Genomic DNA, 22,258 nt, shown 5'->3' with positions numbered 1-22,258 from the left:
CGAATCGAGCCTTTTTTTTCTTTTTCTTCTTTTGTAATGTGTTCATCATGTGGTAGAGTTTTTCCATTCTTTATACATTTTCTCACTTTTACAAGAAAAAGGTATCATCATAACTGGAGTGATGAAACTAACATAAAAAGAAAATGAATACGTCCATTTTGAATCATCAATCCTGGATATGATAGAAAGAAAGAGATATTCATTTTGTTTTGCTCGAGAGGAATATAAAGTTCTTATCATCGTAGGATCAAGACTATTATTCTAGTGTTGAAAATGTCTTCGATTTCTTGGAAAGTCAATGCTGATATCGAAGTAGAAGAAAAAAGGAAAGTGAGAGAGAATTTGTAGAGAATAGCCTCGGGTAAATAGACAAGTGCCATTCTGCTGCTCGTTCACGTTGCTGATTTCTAGCCGCGAGCTATGCGAAAAGAAAGGTGAGAAAGATAGAAATTGGGATAGTGAAAAATAGATAGAAAGGAAGATAGAAATAGAGAGAGAAAGAGAGACAGACAGACAGACAGAAAGAAAGAGAGAAAGATTATAATCGATCAATGATAAATTGTTCAAATACAAAAAGGATTAGGATCTCTTTAAGTTATTTCTTTTCCTTTTTTTTTGATAAGTTATAAATTCTCGCAGTTGTGAAAATTTTTACACATCACGCGATCATCTCTCGTTTTCTCTCTGTAAAATTCCAGAAGGAATTTGAGAAATATTATGAGGATCCTTTGAAGGTGCTCTCCCACTATTCCCTGGGGTGCCATCAGCAAACTCTCGAAAAGTTCGTGCTTGAGATCTCGTACACCATACTCCTCATTCCCATTACTATACTCTCACTTCCTTTTCTCTCAATCTTCTATTCCTTATCTCTCTCTCTCTTTCTCTTTCCCTTTCTCTCTCTCTTTCGTTTTCATCTTTACCCACACTCATTTCCTGAATTTATTTTTATGCTATGTATATTTTACTGAATCACGAATATCTACCTGTTTCCTTTTGAGAGAAACTATATGTACTCTTACTATAAGAAGAAATAGAGAGAGAGAGAGAGAGAGACAGAGACAGAGAAAGGGAGAAAGAAAAAAGGAAAATAAAGACTGTATTACTCAGTATTATTCACAATCCTGAGGGACGATATTGACTTCCATGTTTCCGATAAACGCCGATCTCCGGTACTTTTCATCTTCTTCTCTGTAGTAGTCCACCCCTTCTTTTCTTGTTATCGGCCTTCTTGTTTACGAATTTATGCGATCTGTCATTTCTTTTATATCCGCCTTTACCACCATCTTTCTATTCTTTACGTACACCATGATTCACCTCTTATGAATTCATCGATTTGATCTTCATCTGTATTTTATGCTCATCATGATATATGTCAGATACTTACCAAGCTTCGTTTTTCGAAAAAAAGAAACAAGAAACAAAAATAAAATGAGAAAGAGAAAATAAGGGTGATAATAAGATAGGATGAAAAAGAAAAACAAGAAGAAGAATATTATACCAAAAACTCGTTGAATGTCGGAAAGCATCGTAACCCTTCGTACTTAACCGAGCATTGGCTTTTATATCTTCCTAAAATTCTTTGCTCTTAACTTTACCTCGAAGTTACCTAAGCTGCCCGTTGAATTATAAATATATATATATATATATATACGCTTTCTCGTCTGCCCGAGTGAAGCAGAGTAATCTTTAAAGCGGAGATTGCAAACTGGCTCGGTTGACTTTGAAATCATCGTTCTTTACTTTTTTTTCTTCTTCTCTTTTTCTCAACCTTTTCGTCGCTTAATAAAGCTCATTTAATATAGGTCGTTAACTCGATATCCGGACGAAATCGATGTGCACTATTTCTTTTTTTCTTTTAATCCTTATTTCACGTTCATTAAAACGAGGAAAATATCGAGCAACTCGATGTAGTTTATGAAGAAACAAATAGAGAATGTTTAACAAACATCTTCGTTGATGGCATCTCGGGATACTATGTTGGTCTTCCTGTGATTGCATATTCGTGTAAGATGTGTCCGCATAGAAGGCAAACTTTACTAAATACAATAGTAACAATGCTACGAAATCTATTTAGTTGATGTTCTGTTTAAAACTATCGAATAGTCTACAGGAGTAACGGTGAATAGAATGCAATGAATATTTCTCTTACATGAAATTTGGGAATCTCAAGATTAAACTGAATGATATAAACGTCTTACAAGCATGAAATATTCCTTTAAGTCTAAATATATTTTTATATACAATACTATTAATAATTATATATATAAATAAATATATTTTCATATACAATACTATTAATAAATATTTCGATCATTTAATTGATTTTCAAACAAAATATCAACCGAAGTTATTAAGATAAAAATCACTTCAGTTAGAAATAATAAAGTTGACAACGCTTTACTGTAATACAATAATATTTAAATATATACTTATATTATATAATGAACAAAAGAAAATATCTACGTACCTATTTAATTTAGAAGTATTATAAATTTTTTTATATTTTTTTAATTGACTAGAATGAAGTTGTTTCTTCGATAAATAACTCAAGACCGCGAAGAAGGTTTCGACTGATCAAAAACAGTTTGTGTTTGGTTTAGAAATTAGCAAAAGGTACGCAGAAGGAATGAAGAGTCGGAAGTAGTAACGGTGTATATACTAGTATGTGATAGTATGTGTGTGGATACGAATAAAGTATGAACGTCTCATTCCAGTTTTCAGATACAACTATGAGCGTTCTCCCTCGTTTGCCAACTAATTAATTCATTAAATAGGTTTAGCCTGACGATACTTTAGTACGTCCAAGAACATTTGAGGTAACTAACGTTCGTGAGAGTTCGTGTCTTGTCGCTTTTAAGATCTTTAGAATCTCTCTCTCTCTTTTTCTCTCCTCTCCCCTATTTCTTTGTTTGTCTTTATATCCTTACTTTCTACTCAAATGGAAATCCTTGCGAATACACAAGCTCTGTATTTGTCTCCCACTGTAGGTACACATTACATTTCATTACAGCACCAGCTGCAACGAGAGGAGAATGAAGAGGGGAGTACCGAAGAGGCGACTACATTGAAGCCAGATTAAACCGAGTTTCAGCTCGATAAATTTTCTAACTTAATAGATTGATATATTAAATTGCCCTGAAGGAACTAGTGGAATGATTTAACGGACGGTGCATTATTACTTTCTAAAACTTCTATGCAAGCTTCGTGACGCTCAACGAAGTTCGACGAACTTTCACGATTACTTTTGTTCTTGAAAATTTGAGGAATAAGAAAACGATAAATTTGATAGAAAATTGATAAATAATTACTCGTGTTGACTCATAAATTAAAAATACCTTTTACTTATATATTTTGTTAAATATATACATACATATATATATAAATATAAATGATCGAATTTTCACTCTTGTCATGACTCATCGTCCGAACTTCTCGACTATGGTACCTATCTTCCGTTGCGGTTCTAACTCCGACGAGAGAGAGCTTCGTGATGCGTTGTCGGCGTTTGTGTCCAAAGATTCTATAATCCTTGGTCGGGCAAACTACAGAGTGGGAAGACAAGAGAGAGAAAGGGAAAGAGACAAGAGCATGTCAGAATGTGTTCAAAACTTTCCATGGCTTCGTGGTTGCCAGAATTGTAACCGGAGCAGCAGTTCCTCCGAAATCGTATAGCACGTTTGTTGCGAACTATGCAGGTCATCGTCAACCTCAATAGTACGATAACGAGTTTTCTTTCTCTTTCTCTTTCTGTCATTAAAAGATTTACCAATCTTATATTTTGTTCTTCCGTTTTCATTTTTATTCAATTTAGTTTTGGAATAACTAAATTAATTTCTCATTATATATTTCTTGTTATTCATACCTTTCTCAAATTTACAGATTTTTAATATCTAACAAGTTTATGGCATAATTCTGTAGATAATTACGAATGTAGCTTTTTTTTCTGAAGAAATCTGAAAAAATTGAATTTGTCACCTATTATAGATTAAATTGATTTATATTATTATTATTGTTACATGAAATTATCGAGAAAAGGTTTATAACTTGGATCACTTTCATAATTATTAGTTAATGGATTTAAAACTTAATACTTTTTATTACGTCATGTACTCATTGAAACAATCCTTTTAAGATAATATTATATGAAAAATTCCCGCGCGCGCGCGCGCACACACACACACACACACACACACAAATATATTATTCCATTCTTCATTTAATCACTTCTTCTTTATTGAAATTGAAAGGAAAAAATGTCATAGTGTTTTTACGATTTGTGTTTGATCTTTCAGTGATCAAAATACGACGAAAATAATGACAAATCTCCTTCTTTATCTTTTTCTTTCTTTCGTTATTGATATCATTTGCAAATGGAATTTCTCGTTAAGGACGGATCGTAATCCTTGGGAAATCAGAATGCAGTCTAGCTCGACAATGATAATCAAGAATAGTAAGAACGTCGTGCAGGATTCTCTTTCTCTTTCTCTCTCTGTTGGTCTCTCTTTCTTTTCTCTCCGTCGAGAGTTCCTTCTAATGGAAACTCTATTTTCATTAACTCATCGCAGCCTTCGTCGTCGTCGTTCTCTTGCTTGACTTTACACTTTACCAGCAATTTCAGAGACTATTCCTTCTTCCTCATCATTCCTCTTTCCTCTTTCCCGTCCTCATTTTTTTCTTTTTACCTTCCTTTTCCTTCCTTCCTTCATTCCCTACTTCCTCTCATCCGCTCCGTGATTAATCTCGAAAGATATTCCTCGACCCCCGCGATAAACAGGTTTTCCAATAAGCCCCTTTATTCTACCGAACGCCACAGCCACTGACGACGATAAGCCCATACTACTTAATCGAGCGCAAATCTGACTTCTCTCTTGCCAATGAAAAATTAAAAAGTTCTTTTTAATTATTTAAATTGTAATATTGTTTAATCGTAATTCGTTTTTGAACAATTGTTTGATCTTGTACAACTCTAAGCCGTTAACTTACAATCATATGTATGTTTTATAACAAAGAAAAGCTTTACTATTAATAGATTGCGAACGATTATTATTTTTATTGCAGGTGTCACGTCCTGTGACGTATTAAAAGGTGTGGTCAGTTTTTGGTCAAACAGTTAAGCCTTTACCAGGGAATGACCTATTATAAATAATTGCGGGTGACTTGGCGAGTGATGAGATTTGGATGTGAGAACTGGAGGGGAAGAGGGTAGCTAAAGAATGAAATCTATTGGGTTTTGTTACAAAAGATAGATAGATAATCAAGAATTTAAATAAGATGTTTACCTTTTTCTGTTGCTGGTGGGTTAGCCCTCTGGCTTTGATTCGATCAACACAAATAGAATAATCCTAGTCGCGGGTAATAATAATACTTTACTAACTCTCAAATTCGTTTATCTTTAAATTTTTTCTTTTACTTTACCGATCAATCTTATAAATGTTTCACTGATTTTACAGAACTGAATACGGACTTATTACTTTAACTGAATGCAGACTTAATATCGAAAACTGAATAAAGACTTATTATCTAATATAGAATGCAGACTTATTAACTAAAACAGAAATATTATGAGTGTCGTGTCCTTCCTTCCTGATCTTCTTTATAGATCTATTACTACTCGTACTCTTTAGACAGTTATTTCGTTGCATAACGAATCGATTTGCAGGATATAAAACTTAGTTCCTTATTGGATAGTTACATTGACGCCTACAATACTTATTGGTTTGAGGAATTAACAAAGAGTGTACCTTCTGGAGATAAAGTCCAGACGATTTCGGATCCACGAATCTCTATGAGTCTGCTTCTATGGGTAAGAGAACTGATCCTTTGTCGAATAGTTATATTTCTTTTTTTTTTTTTTTTTTTTTTTTATTCATTACAGAACATACAATCAATTCTCGACGAGAATTATAAGTACTTTAGGCTGGCGTGATGTAATAACATGGAATGTAAATAAATAAGATTTACAATGGTGAGTGTGGATATAATACATTAGACTCAAATAATATTACGATGTTTTAAATCATTCAAATCTTGTTTTAAGGTCAGAAGGGTAGAACCTTTTTAGTCTTCGTACTAGTTCATTTGCTTCCAGTAAATTTTTTGCTAAAGGGTTGGGATGTTTGGCTAAACGGGAGTTGTAGCGTTCACTGAAGCTAACAATTTCTTCTTTTATTGTAGATATTCTTAAATCTTGATGAATTCTTTCGTTTGTAACGTACCATGGGGCATTGCAGATGTTTCGTAGAGTTTTTGATTGGAACCTCTGTAAAATCTCTATATTGGAGTTACTCGCAGTTCCCCATAGTTGGATTCCGTAAGTCCATATGGGTTTTAGAATAGCTTTATAGATAGCGAGCTTTTTTTCCAAATCTAACTTAGACGATCTACCAAACAGCCAATAAATTTTTCTTACTCGTTCTTTGAGGTGTTTTACTTTGGTTTGTATATGTTGCTTCCATGTCAGCCTTTTGTCTAGGATAATACCTAAATATTTGATCGAGTCTCTAACAGGAATATTTACCCCATTGATGACCACAGGGGGACACGTGCCTCTGCGCAATGTGAAGGTTATATGAGCTGATTTACTTTCGTTGATATTGATTCGCCATTTCTGACACCATTTTTCTAGTAAGTGCAAATGACGTTGGAGAATATCAGTCGCGTTTTGTGGATCACTCTCAGATGCTAGCAGAGATGTATCGTCTGCAAATGTAGCAGTAGTTATCCCTTCTGAGGTAGGTAGATCTGCCGTGTAAATTGTGTACAGTATGGGCCCAAGTACGCTGCCTTGTGGAACACCGGACAAGATTGGATAAGCTGAAGTGAATTGGTTTTGATATTTAACCATGAATTTTCTATCTGTAAGGTAGGATTTAAGGATCAGGAAAAAAGGATATGGAAATATTTTCTTAAGTTTATAAAGTAGTCCGGTGTGCCAGACTTTGTCGAAAGCTTGCCTTATGTCCAGGAATACTGCGGAGCAGTATTTTTTCTTTTCAAGATCTTGCGATAGTTGACGAGTTATTCTATGGACCTGTTCAATTGTTGAATGGTATTTCCGAAACCCGAACTGATGGTCGGGAAGAGTAGGGACATCCAAGACATTTATAGGCGATTAGTGAACATTTTTTCAAATAGCTTAGATAAAGAGGATAAGAGACTGATTGGTCGGTATGACGTAACGTCGTGAGGTGGTTTACCTGGCTTGTGAATGAGTGTAATCACTGCTACTTTCCATGAAGTAGGATAGTAGCCTAGGCGTAAAATGGCGTTGAATAGTGAGGTAATATACGCTATTCCTTTTTTTGGTAATTCTTTGATCATCTTTCCGTTGATTAAGTCGAGGCCAGGTGCTTTTTTCGGATTAACGTGTGATGCAATTGTTGCTTTGACTTCCATTGAGGTAAACGGTTCTATTTGTGGAGATAATTGGAAAGGTGAGTGCATAAATGTCCAGACGTCTTCATCTTCTGCAGGTACTGAAGGTGAAGATGGTTTGAATACATCTGCCAGGTAGGAGGCGAAGAGATTGGCTTTATCTATTGGTTTTCTTGCCCATTCACCCTGGGACTGACGGATAGGTGGAATGTCTTGAATTGGACGAGTAAAACGCCTTGTTGCTTTCCAGAGTGAATAGTTAGAGTCTGCAGTAGGAGTTAAGTTCTGAAGGTAACTTTGAAGACCTTCATTTTTAAAGTTCTGCAGTATTTTTTTTAACACTTTGGTAGCTTTATTAAGTTTACGTTTGTCCTCAGGAGATCTACTATTGTGCCAATTTCTACGCAACTTACGTTTTTCTACAATTTTATTTAAAATATATGCAGGATAGTCATGACCAGAAATATACTCCAGAGAAGGTGTAGAGGCTCGAACTGCATTTATTATGTTGTGCGTTAAATGGTTTACTGCATGGTCCACATCATCAGTTGTTTTCAATGGTAAAGTGGTATCAACAGTATTATTGAATGTTTCGCGGAAGAAATCCCAATTTGTTAGTCTATTGTATAAGGAGATTGGTGGCTTTTTGTCGATAATAGTTGTATTTATTGTTGCTATGATTGGAGTGTGATCGGAAGAAAGGTCAAATGAAGAGCAGACCTGTATATATCGAGGAGATAGATTTTTAGCGATAAAAAAATCAAGCAAGTCAGGGATTTTATTTACATCAGTTGGCCAGTAGGTAGGCTCACCTGAACTAATGCAACATAATTATTAGTTTCGATACTTTTTGAGAGTGCTTTACCTCTTGGTGTTATAATTCTACTACCCCAGATGTTATGTTTGGCATTAAAGTCACCTCCGGCTAAGAATCTAGAGCCTAGACTTTCGAAGAAATTATCAAAATCTTCTTTTTTGATAGTATGTCTAGGAGGACTGTACACTGCCGAGAAAGCTATTGGGCAATGCCAGTCATATATCATGACACTTGTTGCCTGAAGATGATCTTGTTTATATGGCGCAAGCTCGTAATGTCTTATGTTAGATTTAACTAGAATCGCAGTACCACCATGTGCCCTTCCACTTGGATGATTCGTGGAGTACATCTTATAACCGAAGATTTTAAAATAATTTTTAACCGTAAAGTGTGTCTCCGATATTAATATAATTTGTATGTCATATAATTTTAAAAATGCTTCCAGCTCCAATTTACGTTTCATTAGGCCATTAGCGTTCCAAAGGCAATGCGTAATGTCTTCATTATTTATTAGTACACGACAGCTTACTTACTACTACCGTTAATAATGAAATGAGATTGTTTGATTGTTCGATTTGTTTATTTATTAGTTCACTTTGTTTTTCGATGAGTTTTTCTAGTCTACTTATAGAATCTGTAAGACTTGAGCCGTTATTATTGTTTACGTTATTTGAATGCTGCGGATTTGAAGTATCTGATATTTGTATATTTTTATTTACGGCTTGTGCGTAAGACATAGATTGGTCGGCGTAACGTTGAATGTTTACCGGTGGGTTGGTTTCGAGATTAGATTGAATATTTACAGTTTTCCTTATTCTAGGTGTTGGAAACGTCTTTTTGTACATCTCTTGGTAGGAAGGGCACCCTTTGTAGTTCGCAGTATGGTTGGCACCGCAGAGAAACAAGTTGGTGGAGTATCTATAGATTTCTTACAATCTGCCGTAGCATGCTGACCAGAACATTTAACACACTGAAAATTGCGATTGCAATACTTTTGAGTGTGACCATACTTTTGACATCTCTTGCATTGAACAATTTCCTTTTTCTTACGTGGTGATTCAAATTTGACTATTGTGTTATTCAGTTTTTTTATATTGTAGACCATGTTGTTGTTAGGTTTTTGTTTAAGGTCAATAAAGAACATGGATAGTGGGTTGTGTGTAGCTCTGTGATAAATATTACTGATGTTTACAACTTCGTGACCCAGCTCCATTAGTTCGTCTTTCAGGTCGTTCAAATCAGCAGAGTGATGTACGTTACGTAACACAACTCTAAACGAACGTTCTTGTTTTAATTGAAATGTGTGAAAGCTAGCATTTAATGTTTTTAAGGTTTTAGTAATATTTCTGTAGGAGTCCGCATCTGCTGGTAATATACGAACCTGATTATTACTAATTTTATAGGTGTAATTATCTTTTTTAACTGCATTATTTAGGCATTTAGTTAAAGATTGAATGTCAAGGACGTCATCTATGTAAATTGGAGGAGGTAGTGGTATTTTCTGCACTTGTTCGTTTTGCGGCATATCGCAATCTGTGACTATACTTGAAGTTAAGACCGAGAATCTGTTAACGGTTTCGGGTATTCCATTACTTCGAGGAACATTGTTGTTATCATCATCTATTCTTGCTCTTTTATTGCTACAAGAAGCATGCTCACGCCTATGAGTAGTAACCTTTTGCCATGGTGGAAATGTGGTTGATGTTTGCATATCCCGGTCAAGGATATGCGAATGGTTTATTGCCATGAGCTGGTGACCGATTTGTTAAAAATTTGAAAATTAAACAACCAGGTAACGAATTTATTCGTTATACATAAAATGTAAACAATATAGTTATAAACACGCGGATCTACACTCTGAACGTCCGTACACTTCGAATGCTAAGACGCGACTTTCGTTATACATAAAATGTAAACAATAAAGTTATAAACACGCGGATCTACACTCTGAACGTCCGTACACTTCGAATGCTAAGACGCGACTATATTTCTTAAGAACGATAATAAATACGAAATTTCCAGGATGTTTACTTAAGGTTATGCGTACCTTTTATTTGTGAACAATAATGCACGAGCATGGGAAATGTTTTTAATCTGTTTCCTTAGTTTAGGTAATAGAATTATATTAGGTTACCTGATATAAGCTTTCGGTGAGGAAAATATTGAGCGTAACAGGTAAAAGAAAAAAGTAAACAGCCTAGAACGTAACACAGGCTACGAATTTTCTTTTTTTTGTGGAAAGATGAGGCGATGTAGAAAGTGTCACACGTCTAATATCACTTTGATAAAATTTAAAATTAATCATAAACGTAATACATTAGTTTATAATTATTCAAATGAATATTTAATTTTTCTAATGCATAGAATAAATTAAAGGTTAACGTCTCCTTTAATGTTAGTTCGTGTTGATCGTTAAAAAATTTTCGTATAAATTTAAACGAATTGATTTATCAGACAATTTCCTAGATTTATTGAAAGAAAAAAAAATCGAGTTCCTCAATCGAACTCCTCAAAACTTTTACTACATCAAGTGGGTTAAGCAACGTATACGATGTAAACACTTTCTCGCAACTTCTTTGAGATCGCATTTATGTGGAGTGATTCGTTCGAGCGACATGCGACGTCATTTACGTGAACGATTTGTAACTCGATTTCGTGGTATCGCGCACATCCCCATTTAACCATCGTCCTCGAGGATACGATAATTGACGGGGATCGCGCTAACTTTCCGCGACTTTGATGTGGTTCCAGCAGCGTCTATTCCCTCTTCTCAAAAGAGAGTAAGAGAGAGAGAGAGAAAGAGAGAGAGAGAGATGTGAACGCTTTTCGAGGGATAGCAAACACATTTACATATATTCGTTGCACTCAACTCCAACCTCTTTTACTCTCTCCCTTTCTCTTTCTATCTCTTTTACTTCAAACTTTCACGTAATCTGTTTTCTCTGCGTTTACTTTCTTCAATAGAAGAAAGAAAGACATAACGTTACGTAGGACGTATCAGTGAATTTTATTTTATTTGTGCAGAGACGCGTTTATTTTTTTCAAAAAAATAAAACAGAATTTGAGAGATAAAGTTGATATAAACGTGCGTTTAATTTACTTTTTGTTTTTGAACAATGATGCTTGTCTTGATTTTTTTATTCTCTCTTTCTCATCTTCAATCTTAAAAAAGTATTCATAAAATACTTATAAAATAAGTTAAATATAAACTGAAAGAATTGTATACGAAAAATCTCGAGAAAGTTCACTAGAAATTATCTTTAAAACATTTAGCGACGAATGTAGCTTTTCGAGAATCTAAACTGCTCTTCGAAGAAACTATCGTACATTCTATATACCGATCACGTTAAATGGTAACACAAACGAAACAGTATCCGATAACACAGACCAGCAGCTTGAGATAATACCTCTGTACGTACTGCCGTCACGTTGAAAGCTTTAAGCTTCCAACTCGAGTATAAGATACATTATATGATGCAATTTCGATAAACGTTCTTCGATACGTTCAATTATTTTTCTTTGAAAATAAAGTGAATTTGAAGTATTCAATTACCAGTTTCTTAATGTTCTTTCTCCTTTTATTCGTATTAAAAGAAAAAAAAACATTTTCTTGACGAAATGATTCAAAGTTGTCTAAAATTAAAATAATAATAATAATAATAGTAAAACATATGTACAAAACATAAGCTCATATTTTTTAAATTTAATACGTTTAATGTCAAGCTAGTTGGATTTAAATTCATATTGTTTTTTCCACACATAATTTATAATTTAGTTTAATATTTTACGAATACAATCGCTAGAACAATTAAAAAAAGAAAAAGAAACATAATATAGAAACCGAATAAGGAATTAAAGTTAAAAAAAATACAAATCCATCGAAACAACATTAATCATAATTTCTTAGAATATATTATACCAATAGATAGAAAAAGCAAGAATAAACTCGAAGATCACAAGGACGTGACCGAGACAGCGGGCTGTTGCGCCTTAGTGATATCTCGGACTGGTCCGAGTCTGCTACCAGAGCGGGACACTTCCGAATGCAAATGTGAAGGCGTACAATCAAAGCGGCACCGCCGGGACGATACATATTCAGGCGGTCAGCGTGTGCAAACACCGGCTCAAACGGAGCGACGAGGGTTTACCCTCCCTCTCACAAATATCCTCGCATACATACATGTAAACATATACATGTTGTTCTCGTCCATATACGTTTTCATCTCTTGGTATAGTACGTAGACTAGAGAACACGTAGGGTGTACCTCATGCAGAGTAGATTCTGGAGAATGAGGAGAAGGATATAGAGAAGGGGAGAAAAGGGGCGGGGGTAGGGAATGAGGAGGAGGAAGAGAAGGAGGATGTTTCGAGGTACAGCCTGTATACATGGCTCAGGACAACGGATTCCAGGATAGAGGTGAGGAGTTCCTCTCTATGGCGGATATGCGCGTACACGGCCGACAGGGCGAAGCCCATCAATTTCCCATTCAATTCGAGGCCTCGCCTCTCGCCTTGCGGCTTCCACCATCACCACACCGACACTATCACCAGCGAAGCACACATGTAAGCCAAATGCAACCGACCATCCACCGAGTTACTCCTCTCGTCTTGTCTCCTTCACTTCTATCTCTTCTATCTTCCTTCCTAACATATATCCTAGCCCCTTGGAACGCTTCTTTCACGCTTCCTTGCCCTTAAATTGAAACTCTCATGTGTGTACATATATGACTCCTCCTCACAAGCTCGATAAAGTAGCAGATACCTATATCCTTTGTAATGGGATTCAAGCGAGACATTCGTCAGACGTTACCTACGATCCTATGCATTTGTGGAAAGATATAGTGCTACCGATGAAATGGATATTGAATCACTGAAGCTTTCACTAACGTGAAATGAATAGTTAACGGTGTGGGGCTAGAATGGATTTAATGGGATAGGCATTGATTTTCCGTTGCTCTATCAATGCTCCAAGCCTTATTTAACGACGATTACAAGTTTGAATTTGTGCTCATTTACGTCCCGGTTATAGAATTCCATGATAATATTTGAATTAATGCTAAATTTACTCGTTAATTATATTTAGAAAGTAATTGATTTATAATATAATTTTACGAGTAGATATTATCGACAATTTGTAAGAAAAACAAAAAAAATGTTTTACTTCTATTATTGATGTTGGATTGTTTTTTTTTTAGTGAAAAAACAAATCAGAAAGTGCCTTGTTCATACACTTTTTTCCATTAAGTCAATTATAAATATAATATAAAATCAATTTACATTTTAATACATTATACAATTTCAGCGTAAAATAATTGTTTATATTTTCTTTTATATTTATTGAAAATTAGTCGAGTAAAAGTATTATATTTATATTATTTAATTTATTTAAAGTCAATGAAGTAATAGCATCCCTTTTATTCTCAAGTTCTCGGTATCTTCGTACTTTCTCTCTCTTCCTTTCTCTTTGAGTATTCAACGCTCTCTGATGTAGTACTACCGTTTCGCGCATCGTTGCATCAGGGCAACGTCGGTTGCATGCTTTACGACGTGCGCAACGTGTCGTTGCGTTTCACCAGATCCGACGACAATTAAGCACTCCGCATTCCTGCTTTGAAACAGTGTCAATATCGCCGCGACTAATCCGTTGATTCCATTAGACACTGACTAATTACGATTTCGAGTGCACCATTTCCTCACTGTGCAATGTTCGAGTGACGATACCGAACTAGCTATAAGGTATATTAACGATTACACCTTCGAGCCCCTTTGTTACAACCCTTATCACGCGACTGAACTGAAATTAGGCTATCTAACGAGATCAAGTAGTGCATGTGTAACGGTTATAATATAGAATCGGCTTTCAAAGAAGACAAAAATTGATAAGGGAACTACTCGATTTTATTACGGTCATAATACTGTTAATAACAATAAGAAAAAAATAATCATAATAATAACGAATGATAATAATGAGATAACGATATTCGTATATTAAAAGTGATCATTATTCAAAAGAAATTAAATAGAACGTTATTTTCGTAAAATTTAATTAATAATAAATTTTATTTTTATAATGCTAACGAATTAGAGTATCCTCTAAATCCTATCGTAAAATAGAATCTTTCTATTTTTACTCGACACCAGGCGTGTAAGTGTGAGCAACGAAATATCATGTCGCACAGTAGAAATATTAAAATAAATTATGTACCCTATCTCGTTCGAGTGATTATTAACAGAGTGATACATAATTAGCATGTTTCGTTTCGGCATGATGAGCAGTATGACTGGGGTAGCACGTCCACCTTAAAGTTGTCTTGATATTACAAGGACGAAGAGAAACTAATCAATTTTCCATTCAGTGTCGTCCGCTGACGGATGACTTACGATCGTGCGAGGGTTTTAATAAATCAACACCCTTCGTTTCTCCCTAAACCAACCATCAGTCTTCTTCGAGACTGACCTTAAAAAGACGCCTTAGGGCGCAACACGCCTTCTCGTTTCCATCCTCTCACTTATTTTCTTTCTTTCTATCTCTCTCTTTCTCTCTTACGATCATGTGATGGTCGTTCATCGTATCGATCGATATACCGAAAAGAGACGAGAAATGGACTCGGCTTGGCAAACGACTTTCTTTCTGTTTGTCTATAACCAATGATTACGAGATAAGCGTTGATTTCCAAGTAATAATGAAATTTCTAAGTTATGCATGATGTTTCTGTTTGTTTCGGCGCATTGCGCTTAGGGTCAATGATAAATTTCTACTAGATTCGTAGATGAATGATAAACGAATTCATTCGTCGATAAAAATTGATTATAAATTTTTGATTTCGTAGTATAAAAATTAAAAATAATAACTGTGTGTGTGTGTGTGTTATAACAATTAGTTTCGTATCGAAATAACATTAATAATTTACTGCCACAGTTTTGTCTACGAATAATTATTATGAAACGATTTCTGATATTTGAATGAAAATGTCTTTGTTTTAAAAAATGCATTATATCTATACACGTAGGAACTAATTCAACATAATATATGATAAACTATTATTATTTCTCATCTAACTATTTTTCGATCGATTTTTATTCAACAATAAAACTTTCTTAATAATAACATAAAGAAAAATAAATCGAAAGAAAATTGGCACATTTACGCTTGTAGTTATTAATCACGTAAATGTTGTTCAACGAAATATGTAAACACATATGTCACAATGTAAACAGAGTGAGATAGAGATAGAAACAGAGAAAAATGGGAGAGAAAATAAGAAACATCTTTTGTGATAAAACATGTTTCTTACAATTCTATATCGCAGCGACCGATTGTTGAGATAACAACTAATTGTGATACAGTTTGTTTCACCCCAAAAGCTGATATTCCACCTCGGACCTTAGGGATATCGTCGCGAACGTTCAAAAGGGATGACCTACGTTTGCTGGAGGGTTGGATCGGCTTATCTGTCCGAACAGCTGGCTCCCTTGGCGTTAATTTGCTATCGCCATGAAGCACTGGGGAAACGTATATTATACAGAAGGAGAGGCAAAAAGAAAGAAAATAGAAAAGGAAAAGTAAAAGAAACTTGAATAAATGCAATAAAAGGAACAGAGAGACCAATAGAAAATTTATTTTTTTTTCATCCAGCCCAAATCTACTCGTATGCCGATTAAGTTCTAGGTCACTGAATTTTATTTATTTTACATATCTCGATTATTGTCAAAAATCACAATGACGATGAAAAAGATTTTGGGAGATTTATCTGGCCCTTGTTATGAAATCTTCTAAATTTTATATATCTTCAACGAATAAAGACTATCATTTAGAAAAGACGAAAATAAATTGAACAATAAGAAGTGTGTGTGTGTGTATGTTCGTATGGTAAAGAATAAAATCTTCAATTTCCGTACTGTGCACGCGTTTTTTCAACTGCCTGATTATAAGATTTTACACTTTTAATGCTTCCACGTTGTAAAGGTGGAAAGAGGTAATATTGAAGAAGATAAGAGTTCAATCACTGCTTAATAATGATATATTCTATTATCCTATACTTCTGTTAATACAAATGATCAGCTTAGTGCTCAGTTTTTGTTGCTTACTCGGTCTTTCTTACTACACTAATTTGTTTCTCGATTCTATTAACTAGCCTATCTTTCAATATTTTTTAGAATTTCTTCGCATCAATAGTTCTTATGCACTTAAACAGAGGACCATCTCTTTCCTAAATAAACACGGACCAGAGTATTATAATATTCGGGTTTATTTTCCTAAGGGGGAGAGGTGTAGTCTCTATCTTTCTACTCTAGAATTTCTAGAATTTCAAAATAAATAACCTGATACGATAATGACGGCAACAAATTATTTGGAATATATTATAAATTTATTTTCTATCTACGTCTCGATACAATAAGATGCACAGCATGTTAGTTGTCGGATCAAGCTTAAATAAATAAATATATATTATCTTGACTCTCAAAATGATACTTTAGTACACTTACACTTCAATTATATTAAAAACTACACTAGTGTTTTAAATCGTATTAATAAATTTGTGAAACATTTCAAATAAACTTTGCAGAAAGTATTCTCCTATTAGAATTCAATTAAAACAAATATTTCGTTTTTCTTCGATCTACCTAGATATTTATCATTATTTACCTTAAAATGAAGAAAGAATAGAAAAATAAAGAATAATAGTAAAAAGATTTGAAAAGAAAAGTAGAGATTGTGTAATCTTTACTTTGTAGAGTCCTCTTTACGTAAGTAGATAATGGCAGGATACTGTGTACGTAGACAGGGAGGGAAAGAGAGAAAGACAGAGAGAAAGACAGAGAGAGAGACAGAGAGAGAGAGAGAGAGAGAGAGAGAGAGAGAACGCATAGTATGTAGAGCGGCTTATCACAAGCTCGCAGAGGGATGCCCATGGTCGGCTTATCGACTCAGCGACTCTACAGGATTCAACATCTATCTCTCTCTCCCTTTTAACTGTATATACATATATCTCTCTTCGTCTATTCTTAGAAGGTAGAGTGTCGAAAGATGATGGGTATCGATCGAAGGACCTGGAGGGACTAAAGATGTTCGTCGAGGGTATGTGCAAAGCACGAACAAACGCGTTGATGTTCATACACCTTTAAGTGTGTGTGTGTGTGTGTGTGTGTGTGTGCGCGCGCGCGCGCGCGCGCGCGCGCGCGCGTGTGTGTTGAGTATTTATCTGTGCTTAGAAGGAACCATGCAAGAGGTAGAGAGATACCAGCTCAGGGCTATGCTGACCGATATTACGTACTTAAGGTGCCTCGTGGTCGTTCGTTGATATAGCGCCGACGGTAAACAGAATTTCTTAGTCCTCGCAAACTCAGGAAGCTCGATTTATCGTCCCGATTTATCGTTCCTCGAGTTGAGCCCTCTCAGCCGATCTGTGAATGTCTTAAGCTCATTTTCTTCTCTCCTACTCGTTTCTCCTTCCACTTTTCCCCCTTTTCCCCCTTGTCTGTGGCCTTTCATTATACTCATCTTGTACTTATTAATACGTTTATTATACTGATTAGATGGCATTATTCTTTCTCCTTTATCTGTTACATTCATCCGACTTATTTTTACACCTACCTACATATACAGGGTGTCCGAGGTTTTTTTTGTATATATTATACGTTGTGAACGTATTTTACACTCAAAAATAAAACAGAAATGTTTTATAAAGATAAGTTATTTGAAGCTTTATTCAGATGTTGTAACATCAATTGTAAAACTGTCTAAATGTGTTGTTTAAAGATGATATTTAGTGATACTGCGTATGTTGTTTATTATGTTGGACTGATTCAACGTATTCTTCTCTGAACAATAGCTTGGCCGCCTAGATCTCGTGGCCTCACCCCACTAGACTTTTATTTGTAGGGGAAATTAAAACAAGAAGTTTATGCAACTGAGATAGCTACACTTGAGGTTATGGTAGAACAAATTAAGGATGCAGTTACAGAAACTTATTTTTTTTTATTTAACTCCCAGAAATTATACCGCAATTTGTCTCATGAGACATTTGGCGAGTTGTTTAATTGAATTAAGAGTAGCACGTGAGTGTTATTTCCATTTCCATAACACTGTTACAATATGTCATTTCAGTCTATCGTGATTAGATATTCAGGCCTTTTTCTCTTAAGTCTTCTTGCTGCATTGTTATCGTAAAGAGTGTTGGCTAACGGGTTAGGGTGGTTTAGGGTCCTTGTTTTATAATTGTCAGACATCCGCTGTATCTCCTTTGATACTGCTGGGATTTGTAAATCTTTACGTAAATCCTCATTTTTAACTTATCATAATCACCAGATGACTCCATGTTAGAAAAATCTGCGTAAATACAAATGAGATTCATGGCGTTATTAGACGCCGGTCTAGCCGTTCAATGCTCGCCAGTCGTAGGTCATCTTTTTGCTTTATACACTTTATATACGAAATTCACAATGTAAATGGAATAAACAATTTAGTCAGTGTCCGGAAAAAAGTCGAAGTAACGATAAGACTTTTTATTTTAGCGGCCTTACTGCTCAGCCAGAGAAACTTATGTAGAACTTAGCGTATATGTAGCAGCATTTGGGACTGGAAATAAACAAATACGTCCGAGCGGTTTAGCTGTTTGTGCGAGACTGCAGAAACATATAGAAATCTATAATAAATTCGCCGTGTCTTAAACAACATACCAAAACGGTGTCAAACTTGTATTCGCAAAAGAGGATAACATGTTAAACAGTACATTCAGAGATATTTTTACAATTTATGTTATAATTTTGGAATAAAACTTCAAACGACTTATATTTATAGAACATTTTATTTTATGTTTGAGCGTAGAATACGTTCACAACGTTTGTTCAAAAAACCTCAGACACCCTGTATAAGTTGATATGTACCAGGGTTGAGGAACAGTATGTTCTTGCAGAGATATACATACTTTTATTTGAAATGTGCTTAATCTTATCTACTTCATTCTCATTGGTATTAAACAGCATATTGCAAAATGTTATATGTATCAATATTTAATTACGATAAAAAAGAATATTCATGAATTGAATTTATTGATTATTTCTGATAATCAATTCATATTATGATAAAGAATATACATATGTATGCATTATATAATCACAAATTTAAATATTTACAAATTCAATATTGTTCCTAAAGGATCGATTTGATTTATAATAATTATAAGTAATGTCTTCAAATATTATGTTTTAACACGTGTATTAACTTAAGTCTCTTTTTAAAACAGAACGGATATCTAAAGCAGAATTTATTTAATCCCTACTTAACCAAATCACGTTTATTATTAAGCTCTTACAATATGATTTTCATTCAGATCGACTTGTCGTTATTCGATTTTATCTTTTGTCAGATATTACGTCGCAGCCCGGCTAGATTTTAGTCATAAAACGTAAAGGAAAAACAAGCTCGTAGTAGAAATGGATTATTGGTTTTACATTTGTAGGGAGGGGAATAACAGAGGGAAGGGTACTTACAGATTGTAGTGTACGTCCGCCATATTCGGTCGATATCGAAGTGCCTGCGTGAATGCTTCCTCGGCTTCGGCCACACGTCCCTGAGCACTGAGAACGCTTCCCAAATTACCGTAAGCTGTAATCAACCAGCATGCGAATATTGTTAAGACTCATATATACAATACAAACGAAGATAACATTGGCCGAAGGGATTAATCAAATATAATAGAATTATTGCATTGATTCATAAATAAGTGTTACTTTTTTATTATAATAGTTAATTTGCAACGACATTTATTAGTCGATTCAATCCGTGAATTGAAGTACAGATAAATAATACGTTGAAAAACGATACGGTCAACTTATTAATATTACAAATATTCCACTTAATACGGTTACATAGAATTAGAAAAACATCAAGGTCGCGATAATTTCCTGGCGTCTACTACTTCTACCTTTTTAATCAACAACGTATGCTTAATCACCCCATTACATGGTGCATAGTTATATAGTCGAGCTGTTAAACGGATCGGAGAGGTAGTGCACAGGAAGGCTCTTAAACGAGCGCGTGCACGCATATGCTGCTCTTTGAGTAGTATAAGCAAACGAGCTAACGTAACGGAGAACTATCACATTGCATGAATTTACTTAAGACCTACTTTCCGAAGTTTCAAAGTATTTTACGTTACAACTTCCGCAACATGCGAACTTAATGACAAAGAATGACGAAAAGATATTACATTATATATAATATTTATACGTAATAATTTAGTAGATATATATATTTATACGTGTGTGTGTGTGTGTGTGTGTGTGTGTGTGTGTGTGTGTAACAAGTGATGAAAACTATAAACGCCAAGGGAAATAGCTAGCTCGGCATTGTAAGAGGATTAAAATATTAATTGAAAACTCGTATCGCGTGCCATCACGTTGAGCCCACTGATGCTTACGATAAGGAGAGAAAATGAATTTGTGTTTTATCCAGTCAGAGATCACTTCCCATTGCGTTGTATGCCTCGATCGAACTGTTAATCTAACTTTCCGTACATGTATCGTGTATATAAGTATCTAAAGTAACTATTTTATGGGAAACATGAAACTCGGGGAGTTTCAATTGAATTAAAAGAACGTCATGTGATATGTTTTCTAGATGCGACTTTTTTCTCTACGTATTAGTTGTTGCAAAACTAAGTAATGCGATATTTCTGTTGCAGATAAAATATATATATATATATATTTCTTATGCATTATACATACGTACATAATATTATATAATATCTAGATTATAAAAAATATTGATCCCATTACACCAATTTACATTTACTCTAATAACATTTTTCACATTTATCGATGCGTGCCTAATCACCACCATTATACGCTACATCAACGGCTTTACCTCGTGGCTAGATGATTGGTAAGGAACAGGAAATCGTGGTTAAGCGAGCCGAGGAACGCAGGGGCTAAGCTCCGTTTTCTTCCTTCTTCCTACTTAGAGGAATCTCTTAAATCAACGAATGTCGAAGGAAATGTAAGAAGGAGTATTTCTTAGAGACTTTCGAGAGTGCTAATGCTTAACGTCACGAACATGAACGTATGTACTAATACATACGTATATAGAAACTCATCGTCACGTACATATATACATATATATGCATGCATACATACATACACATTCATAGAAATGTGTATACGTCGAAGCGTCGAGGCAACAAAATGTAAATTTATTCCTGAAGTGAGGCAGCCTGTTAACACGGTAACACGCAATTTCTGTCGGCGCAATTAAAAGGTGTCGTGACGTCGTTGACGGCGACGAGGGTGCTGGAAGCGTCGCTCGAAGGCACCCCGACGCTGCCGGTGCGCGCGCGCGCGTTTGCGCGACCCCTCGCGTGACCGTCCTCGCGGCGCCACGAGTGTGAAAGAGAGAGAGGGAAATAGAGAAAGAGATACAGGAAGAGAAAGAGAGAGAGCCTTTTTCACCAAGCTTCTCCGATGAGAAAATTAAAAAAAAAATAAACAACAAGAGGACGGTCGTCGACGCCAGTTCTACTACGTCACATCGAGAAAAAGAAGCATTCATTATGCATCACAAGGCGTCTTCCACCGGATGATATAAAAACGATGATGAAGATCTATGAAATACGATGCTTTATTAACACATTGTCAATTAATTTTTGACATTTATTATACCAATTAAACACTCTTTCTCATTTATTCACTACATCTATTTAATCTGTTTTTCACAGATGCAGGTAGTACATACTATGAAGTATGTTTGCAAAAGTCATTCTATGAGTCATCAATTCATTAATCGCTAGCTTTTAACTTTTATTATTATAACGTTCGTATATCAGATTAGTCACATAAAATTGGAAATGATGAATATCTCGATAGCTTTTTATGATAGAAACAATGTTAATTGTAGAATATGTTTGATTTGAACACAGTTGATATACCAAGGTAAACATTTTTATACGACAATTATAATTTCTAAAGTATTGTATGCTCATCGACGTTTCATTTAAATGTAACTTGACTTTATGATTTTAGTTAAACTAGATCAAATTATTTCAGCGGATTCGACAGCATTTTTTGTTT

At 34.9% G+C, this 22,258-nt stretch overlaps 1 protein-coding gene across 2 annotated transcripts in view; it reads right to left on the bottom strand.

Moving 5' to 3' along the window:
* The window catches only part of LOC122514700 (protein O-mannosyl-transferase TMTC2-like), a 248,262-nt gene that overhangs the window by 82,085 nt on the left and 143,919 nt on the right, over window positions 1-22,258 (bottom strand). For both annotated transcript variants that reach the window (XM_043631676.1, XM_043631685.1), the window contains exon 5: window positions 19,685-19,799. In XM_043631676.1, coding sequence (XP_043487611.1) covers window positions 19,685-19,799 — 115 coding nt within the window. The remainder of the gene's footprint in view (window positions 1-19,684; window positions 19,800-22,258) is intronic.

The sequence above is a fragment of the Polistes fuscatus genome, unplaced genomic scaffold (genome assembly GCF_010416935.1).
Source record: "Polistes fuscatus isolate 324 unplaced genomic scaffold, CU_Pfus_HIC Scaffold1, whole genome shotgun sequence".
NCBI classification, from domain to species: domain Eukaryota; kingdom Metazoa; phylum Arthropoda; class Insecta; order Hymenoptera; family Vespidae; genus Polistes; species Polistes fuscatus.
This window is presented reverse-complemented; position numbering and strand designations above follow the sequence as displayed.